This window comes from Diaphorina citri, unplaced genomic scaffold (assembly GCF_000475195.1).
Source record: "Diaphorina citri unplaced genomic scaffold, Diaci psyllid genome assembly version 1.1 scaffold652, whole genome shotgun sequence".
Taxonomy (NCBI): Eukaryota; Metazoa; Arthropoda; class Insecta; order Hemiptera; family Psyllidae; genus Diaphorina; species Diaphorina citri.
Genome location: NW_007378085.1, coordinates 84943 through 94383, shown reverse-complemented (window position 1 = coordinate 94383; position 9441 = coordinate 84943). Strand labels below are relative to the sequence as shown.

Here is a 9441-nt window from a genome sequence, read left to right as displayed (position 1 = left end):
ACACTGGAATGGTATATTTGGAGTACAAAGAGTTGTACATTCTGGCCGACATTGAAATGGTTTGTTGGTTATATGAGTCCCAATTGTTACCTCCTTTTTGTCCACAACTGATTGTAAATTAACGTGCTTGTTTGTTGGACAAGTTGAAATGTCTCCAGGAATTTTGTGAGTTGACGAAGGAAAAGTTTTCGTTAATGTTACCGGCGTGGTACATTCTGTCGGACACTGGAATGGTATATTTGGAGTACAAAGAGTTGTACATTCTGGCCGACATTGAAATGGTTTGTTGGTTATATGAGTCCCAATTGTTACCTCCTTTTTGTCCACAACTGATTGTAAATTGATGTGCTTGTTTGTTGGACAAGTTGGAATGTCTCCAGGAATTTTGTGAGTAAACGAAGGAAAACTTTTCGTTACAGGTGTGGTACACTTTTCCTCAAATTGAACATTGCAGTAATCGTTCTCATGTTTACATTTAAAATGTTCATCCCGGCATTGTTCATTTGAATACGTGGCAGGCTCTACCGTTAAACATTCATCATGTACTTTGTAACATTTGGGAGTTTGCTGACACCTGTTAAGATCATGTATTGTAGGCGTTGTTTGTTGACATTTGTTAAGATCATGGGTTGTAGTTGTTTGCTGACAAGGATCACGTGTTTTAGGATTTGTTTGCTGACAAGGATCATGTGTTTTAGAGGTTGTTTTAAATGTGTTCATAGTGAAACACGATGTCAAATGATGCTCCACTTTGGTTGTAGTTTTGTCACACATATCGTGGTGTTTTATATATTGGCTGGACGTTTGACAAGGCTGGTTGAATTCTTTACATTTCGTTTCCTGAGGTGTGGATGATGTACACTCTTTGTGGTATTGAATACAAATTTCAGTACTTTGACAAATAGTACATTCTTCGTTTGGATTTGCTCTTGTTGTTATGGCTTCAGTTGTATATTTGGTTGGAACGGATTTTGTTGCTATGGCTTCAGTTGTGTACTTGGTTGACATTTGTTAAGATCATGGGTTGTAGTTGTTTGCTGACAAGGATCACGTGTTTTAGGATTTGTTTGCTGACAAGGATCATGTGTTTTAGAGGTTGTTTTAAATGTGTTCATAGTGAAACACGATGTCAAATGATGCTCCACTTTGGTTGTAGTTTTGTCACACATATCGTGGTGTTTTATATATTGGCTGGACGTTTGACAAGGCTGGTTGAATTCTTTACATTTCGTTTCCTGAGGTGTGGATGATGTACACTCTTTGTGGTATTGAATACAAATTTCAGTACTTTGACAAATAGTACATTCTTCGTTTGGATTTGCTCTTGTTGTTATGGCTTCAGTTGTATATTTGGTTGGAACGGGTTTTGTTGCTATGGCTTCAGTTGTGTACTTGGTTTGAGTGGGTTTTGTATTTGGTTGCTGACAAGGATCACGTGTTGTAGGCGTTGTTTGCTGACATCTGTTAAGATCATGTGTAGTAGTTGTTTGCTGACAAGGATCATGTGTAGTAGTTGTTTGCTGACAAGGATCATGTGTTTTAGGTGTTATGGCTTCACTTGCATATTTGGTCGCAGTAGGTTTCGTTATTGCTTCACTTGTATATTTGGTTGCAATAGGTTTTGTTATTGCTTCAATTGTACATTTGGTTGGAATAGGTTTCGTTATAGGTTCAGTTGCTTGTTTGGTTGGAGTAAGTTGTGTTGTTATGGCTTCACTTGCATATTTGGTCGCAGTAGGTTTCGTTATTGCTTCACTTGTATATTTGGTTGCAATAGGTTTTGTTATTGCTTCAATTGTACATTTGGTTGGAATAGGTTTCGTTATAGGTTCAGTTGCTTGTTTGGTTGGAGTAAGTTGTGTTGTTATGGCTTCACTTGCATATTTGGTCGCAGTAGGTTTCGTTATTGCTTCACTTGTATATTTGGTTGCAATAGGTTTTGTTATTGCTTCAATTGTACATTTGGTTGGAATAGGTTTCGTTATAGGTTCAGTTGCTTGTTTGGTTGGAGTAAGTTGTGTTGTTATGGCTTCACTTGCATATTTGGTCGCAGTAGGTTTCGTTATTGCTTCACTTGTATATTTGGTTGCAATAGGTTTTGTTATTGCTTCAATTGTACATTTGGTTGGAATAGGTTTCGTTATAGGTTCAGTTGCTTGTTTGGTTGGAGTAAGTTGTGTTGTTATGGCTTCACTTGCATATTTGGTCGCAGTAGGTTTCGTTATTGCTTCACTTGTATATTTGGTTGCAATAGGTTTTGTTATTGCTTCAATTGTACATTTGGTTGGAATAGGTTTCGTTATAGGTTCAGTTGCTTGTTTGGTTGGAGTAAGTTGTGTTGTTATGGCTTCACTTGCATATTTGGTCGCAGTAGGTTTCGTTATTGCTTCACTTGTATATTTGGTTGCAATAGGTTTTGTTATTGCTTCAATTGTACATTTGGTTGGAATAGGTTTCGTTATAGGTTCAGTTGCTTGTTTGGTTGGAGTAAGTTGTGTTGTTATGGCTTCACTTGCATATTTGGTCGCAGTAGGTTTCGTTATTGCTTCACTTGTATATTTGGTTGCAATAGGTTTTGTTATTGCTTCAATTGTACATTTGGTTGGAATAGGTTTCGTTATAGGTTCAGTTGCTTGTTTGGTTGGAGTAAGTTGTGTTGTTATGGCTTCACTTGCATATTTGGTCGCAGTAGGTTTCGTTATTGCTTCACTTGTATATTTGGTTGCAATAGGTTTTGTTATTGCTTCAATTGTACATTTGGTTGGAATAGGTTTCGTTATAGGTTCAGTTGCGTGTTTGGTTGGAGTAAGTTGTGTTGTTATGGTTACACTTGTATATTTGGTTGTAATAGGTTTTGTTATTGTTTCACTTGTATATTTGGTTGCAATAGGTTTTGTTATTGCTTGAATTGTACATTTAATTGGAAAAGGTTTCGTTATAGGTTCAGTTGCATTTTTAGTTGGAGTAGGTTTTGTTGTTATGGTTACACTTGCATAGTTGGTTAGAACAGGTTTTGTTATTGCTTCACGTGTACATTTGGTTGGAATAGGTTTCCTTATTGCTTCACTTGTATATTTGCTTGGAGTAGGTTTTGTTGTTATGGGTTTAGTTGTGTATTTGGTTGGAGGTAATATCGTTGTACATTCCGAATGGCAGATGTCCTGAGAGCTGGACGACTCACATTTGATAGTAGGACAGCAAACATTTTCACTTGTTGAAGGGACTGTGCATGGTGGGCATAGAGATGACTGAGATACAGTGGAAGTGCAAAGATATTCAAGAGCAGAGCTGGACGACTCACATTTGATAGTAGGACAGCAAACATTTTCACTTGTTGAAGGGACTGTGCATGGTTGGCATGGAGATGACTGAGAAGTGCAAAGATATTCAAGAGCAGATGAAATTTCATCGTCACCACAAACAATCCCAAACTCCTGACTTTGTTTGACCAATTCTTTGGTTGTGTCATTGTTGGGATCACCTTCATCAAATGAAGGTGGATGCAACAGATTCATTACGTAGCTGGATGAAGGACTTTTATCGATTTCTGTAACTGCCGAGGATTGGGTAGTAGAGATCAGCATTTGGTTATATCGTGTACTATCTTGTGTCATTGTTGGGATCACCTTCATCAAATGAAGGTGGATGCAACAGATTCATTACGTAGCTGGATGAAGGACTTTTATCGATTTCGGTAACTGCCGAGGATTGGGTAGTAGAGATCAGCATTTGGTTATATCGTGTACTATTATCAGTCAATTCTATCGGAAAGACACTACTACTATTAAAATTTTCTTCGAGTTTCATTCCATTTTCAGATTGAATCCGATTTTGCATTGTGGTAAAATAAATATACTGCCCAAAAGAGTATTCAGTTTTCAAAGGATCCACGGTTGCGATTAAATGAGTATGGTTTGGTGTACTTGACAGTAGGAAGATCATGTATGGATACTTGATGGTTTGCAAAGGGCAATACTTATCCAAGACTTCAATAACATTGATGTTTTCTTTTTGGCCGCTTTTAAGTATCGACTGATCTGATTCTCGAGGGGCCTTTGATTTTTCGTCTTTAAATGTGAGATTGATTTTTAGATTTGATAAAAGGTGATCGTAAATACTACCGTTTGACATTTGAGCTCTAAAGATCTCTAATACTTTTGAATTATTGACTCCATTTTGAGGTCGAGTGTTGTTTTTACTGAAGTACTTGTTAAATTTCAAACCAATGTTGTCGAGATCATTCAATGTATTCCATTTTGTGCTTGGTATTGGTATGGTTTGACTTTTTTCATTTAATGAGGACTTATTTAAATTATAAATAATGTTTAGTTTGTCATCAATCAAGTCTATGTTGTCCGTCTTGTTTAACAAGTTCTTCGAGTCATTGTTCAAGTTTTGTGATATTTTATCCAGATTAAAATATTCAACGTTTAATTTGTTAGAGATCGTATCATTTTTATAGTCAGATGTTTGACGGTTTATGGTAAAGTTATTGCTCGTTATAGATCCATTAATCAAATAGTCTTTCAGCATGAGTAGAATTTTCCCCAGGAAAAAAAAAAAAAAAAAAAAAAAAATACTCAAAGCCCTTCTCCTTTCGGATAACCATTGAAAATATAAGTGGCTTGTGACAGCAAGTGTAGACAAAGCGGAATCCCTTTACGGCTAATAAAATACGGCTTTACCTTTTTCATGTGTTAGATTCGGATTGACCGCTTCTATTTCGTGTATTTCTATCATCTCTTTGTCGTCACCAATCTTGTTGGGTTTCTCAGTATTCTCAACATTAGCATTGCCTTCAGTAACATTACTGACGTCTTTGTTATTTTTTGCTGTCTTGTTGTCTGTCATGTTATTATTTGCCGCCTTGACCTCGAGTAGGATTTCGTCTTCAATCGTTTGATTGGTCATTTTGCCATCGTTTAGTGTTTGTTTTAACGTTTGAGAAGGTCTATAACTTCCCATGGTATTTTCAGCATCACTTTTGCTCGTTTGGTTAGTAAACTCATTAATAACAACATAATTCGAAATACTTTGTTGCGTAGGAATTATTCTATTTCGAGTAGGATTTCGTCTTCAATCGTTTGATTGGTCATTTTGCCATCGTTTAGTGTTTGTTTTAACGTTTGAGAAGGTCTATAACTTCCCGTGGTATTTTCAGCATCACTTTTGCTCGTTTGGTTAGTAAACTCATTAATAACAACATAATTCGCAATACTTTGTTGCGTAGGAATTATTCTATTTTTAAAAGTTTTTGACTTGTTAACCAACGCTTGACCAACATCATTCAGTTTGGTTCGGTTTAACTTTAGAATGGACGGTTCTTTCATATTGTTTCGAGTGTTAATTTCAGGTGCTTGAGTTGTGAATAAGATCAGCAACACCCCATTAGAATATTTTTCAAAGACTTGTCTTTCACTGTTTAATATTTGTGTAGAACTAGTGTGGTTCATCAAGTTTTTTATGTTCGTGCTCGAGGGAGGAGGAACATCCGTGAATAATGATCGATTTATTATTTCATTGGATTTGATGTCATTTTCAATTTTTTCTTCTAGTTCGGTCACGTTTAATAACTGACCAATCACTGGTTTCTCGAGGACATGAGACGTGGAATTGTTAAAACCTTCAAAGGGAGTGGTATTATTAACGATATTACCAAGAGATTCAATTGAAATTCGGTCGCTGTCATTATCAAGAGGAGACTGAGTAGTAACTTCAGGTGAATCCATCAATCTTCTATCATTTTTTTCCAGTGAATTAATATAATTTGAAGATCCCAATTGGTCAGGTTGACTATTTTCACTATTTAATAACTGACCAATCACTGGTTTCTCGAGGACATGAGACGTGGAATTGTTAAAACCTTCAAAGGGAGTGGTATTATTAACGATATCGATATTACCAAGAGATTCAATTGAAATTCGGTCGCTGTCATTATCAAGAGGAGACTGAGTAGTAACTTCAGGTGAATCCATCAATCTTCTATCATTTTTTTCCAGTGAATTAATATTATTTGAAGATCCCAATTGGTCAGGTTGACTATTTTCACTGGAAGTCATCAAGGATGCTGAACTCTCATTTGGCGTTTGTTGCTTTTCAAATATGGAATAATTTTTATTCTTATCAAAACTCCACTGATTTACATAGGCAGGATAAATTTCGTTCACAGATTGGACATTGCTTCTGTAACTTTTATTTCTGGATCTAGACAAGGGATACGCACAGTTCTGTGTAAAAGAACTCAATTGGTTGCCAAATGGTTCATTTTTCGCATCAAATCGATTGAATGTTTTGAAATTGAAAGTACGTATATTGTATCCATTTATATTACTTCGGACAGTTGATTTGACGGGCTCATCACATGTTCTGTATTGCTGATGTGTCCCCACACTTCCAGTTACATACGGATTTAACGCATTTTTGTTCATTATTGGAAACGGTCTCAGGTTGTTTTCTTTCATCTGATATCGATAGAGCGGCTTCGATGTTGGGTTCAAGAAGTTCACTCGACAATTGGTCATGCAATTCATCTCTGTGGTTACAGGGTTACATGGATGACACTGTACAGGAGGGACTGTGCATTGTACTCTATTCAGAGCTACAAGTTGTACAGGATATTGTTTGGCTATCTCGTTAAGCTCGCGTAAGCTCAAAGTGGTCCGGGCCATGCTTTCTAGCAAGCTCATAGGTCTTATCTGTCTCACTGTTTCATTCAAATTTCGAGCGTTGGTTTCAGTCGCTTCTTTCAGTAACTTTTCATGGGTTTCACAATTGTGACCGAGTTTTTTAGAATGACTCACATTTTCCCCACTGCCTTGAACTTCACTTCTTAAAAATGTCGAGTTTTTTGGTTGTGTTCGGTTGGATTTCTTTGTATGAGGGACATCAAGGTTTAGGATGACCGAGTTTGGCGCATTCTTGAGAAATTCATTGAATGTTGTTCTGTTGACTGTTCCCAAATACATTTTGGTATTCTTGATGATGAAATACACCGAGAACAATTCACTAGTATTGTTTACGAATGAGATGTTTTTGTTTCCTAATTCATGTACATGGGTTGGTTTTGCAGGTCCACCATTGGAAGCAGTTAGATTTGAATGCCAGCGCTTAGAAACGTTTTCAAGTACATTCCTCGTTGAGGGGGCTCTTATAAAGTTTGTGTAGGTGTGTAGGTTTGTCGTTAATATTCCTTGCACATTGTCCATTAGTCTCTCGTTGGTTATTTCTTTCATCTTTCTATTTATTGCACTTTTAGTTGCATCGATGGCAACCGAATTGAGACTTGCTTCATCTTCACTTTTAATGGTTGTAAGTATCACATGATCTGCTCTTACAACTTGAACCACTTTTGTGCTTCCTTTGCCATCTTTCCCTTGGAGCTTGTCAGTGTAGTTTTCATTGAGTTTGTGTCCATGGTAAAGTCTTTTCAAAATGTCTGGCAATATTTGACCGGGGGAAAGTCGGGAATTCGATTGGTTTTTGACCTGTACGACACGAGTCGTTTTATTCAGTGAACCTAAATATGCAACGGTATTATTAGCTAAGTAAAATATTGATATGGTTTCAATGGCGCTTATGTTGGTTTTACCTTCATTGCTTGTTTTATTCAAGACATCCAAATTCGAAGGTTTACCGGAAGGTTTGTCAGTTTTGCCATCAGCAGTCAAATCCGATTCACGCTTACCAACAGTTTCGTTAATTTTTTCATAACCAGGTACATTCAGAGATAACCCTTCCTTGTTTCTAATCGTTGTATTTTCAGCGTTCTCATCCTTAAACGATTTCAAGTCAAGCTTCTCTAAGTGGTTTTTGACCTGTACGACATGAGTCGTTTTATTCAGTGAACCTAAATAGGCAACGGTATTATTAGCTAAGTAAAATATTGGTATGGTTTCAATGGCGCTTATGTTGGTTTTACCTTCATTGCTTCTTTTATTCAAGACATCCAAATTCGAAGGTTTACCAGCAGGTTTGTCAGTTTTGCCATCAGCAGTCAAATCCGATTCACGCTTACCAACAGTTTCGTTAATTTTTTTATAACCAGGTACATTCAGAGATAAGCCTTCCTTGTTTCTAATCGTTGAATTTTCAGCGTACTCATCCTTAAATGATTTCAAGTCAAGCTTCTCTAAAAGGATCATGTGTTTTAGGAGTTGTTTGCTGACAAGGATCATGTGTTTTAGAGGTTGTTTGCTGACAAGGATCATGTGTTTTAGGAGTTGTTTGCTGACAAGGATCATGTGTTTTAGAGGTTGTTTTAAATGTGTTCATAGTGAAACACGATGTCAAATGATCCTCCACTTTGGTTGTAGTTTTGTCACACGTATCCTGGTGTTTTATATATTGGCTGGACGTTTGACAAGGCTGGTTGAATTCTTCACATTTCGTTTCCTGAGGTGTGGATGATGTACACTCTTTGTGGTATTGAATACAAGTTTCAGTACTTTGACAAATAGTACATTCTCCGGTTGGATTTGTTTTTGTCGTTATGGTTTCAGTTGTATATTTGGTTGGAATAGGTTTTGTTGTTATGGCTTCAGTTGTATATTTGGTTGGAACGGGTTTTGTTGTTATGGCTTGATTTCAAGTCAAGCTTTTCTACGTCAACCTTGTTTCTAATCGTTGAGTTTCCATCGTTCAAGTCAAGCGTTTCTAAGTCAACCTTGTGTCTAAATGTAGAGTTTCTATGGTTTTTATCCTTAAATGATTTCAAGTCAATTTATGGCTTCACTTGCATATTTGGTTGGAGTAGGTTTCGTTATTGCTTCACTTGTATATTTGGTTGCAATAGGTTTTGTTATTGCTTCCATTGTACATTTGGTTGGAGTAGGTTTCGTTATAGGTTCAGTTGCTTGTTTGGTTGGAGTAAGTTGTGTTGTTATGGCTTCACTTGCATATTTGGTCGCAGTAGGTTTCGTTATTGCTTCACTTGTATATTTGGTTGCAATAGGTTTTGTTATTGCTTCAATTGTACATTTGGTTGGAATAGGTTTCGTTATAGGTTCAGTTGCGTGTTTGGTTGGAGTAAGTTGTGTTGTTATGGTTACACTTGTATATTTGGTTGTAATAGGTTTTGTTATTGTTTCACTTGTATATTTGGTTGCAATAGGTTTTGTTATTGCTTCAATTGTACATTTGGTTGGAATAGGTTTCGTTATAGGTTCAGTTGCGTGTTTGGTTGGAGTAAGTTGTGTTGTTATGGTTACACTTGTATATTTGGTTGTAATAGGTTTTGTTATTGTTTCACTTGTATATTTGGTTGCAATAGGTTTTGTTATTGCTTCAATTGTACATTTGGTTGGAATAGGTTTCGTTATAGGTTCAGTTGCTTGTTTGGTTGGAGTAAGTTGTGTTGTTATGGCTTCACTTGCATATTTGGTCGCAGTAGGTTTCGTTATTGCTTCACTTGTATATTTGGTTGCAATAGGTTTTGTTATTGCT

General features: G+C 36.6%; 1 protein-coding gene across 1 annotated transcript; it reads right to left on the bottom strand.

The window, feature by feature from the left end:
* Positions 1–118: 118 nt before the first annotated feature.
* LOC103510869 (flocculation protein FLO11-like) lies at positions 119–5043 on the bottom strand. The gene is made up of 5 exons (XM_017444765.2): positions 4882–5043; positions 3627–4539; positions 3384–3481; positions 1226–3272; positions 119–225 (listed from the first exon to the last, which is right to left on the bottom strand). The coding sequence occupies exons 1-5, from the start codon at positions 4963–4965 to the stop codon at positions 119–121; spliced, it is 3249 nt and encodes a 1082-aa protein (XP_017300254.2). The 5' UTR covers positions 4966–5043.
* Positions 5044–9441: the final 4398 nt, after the last annotated feature.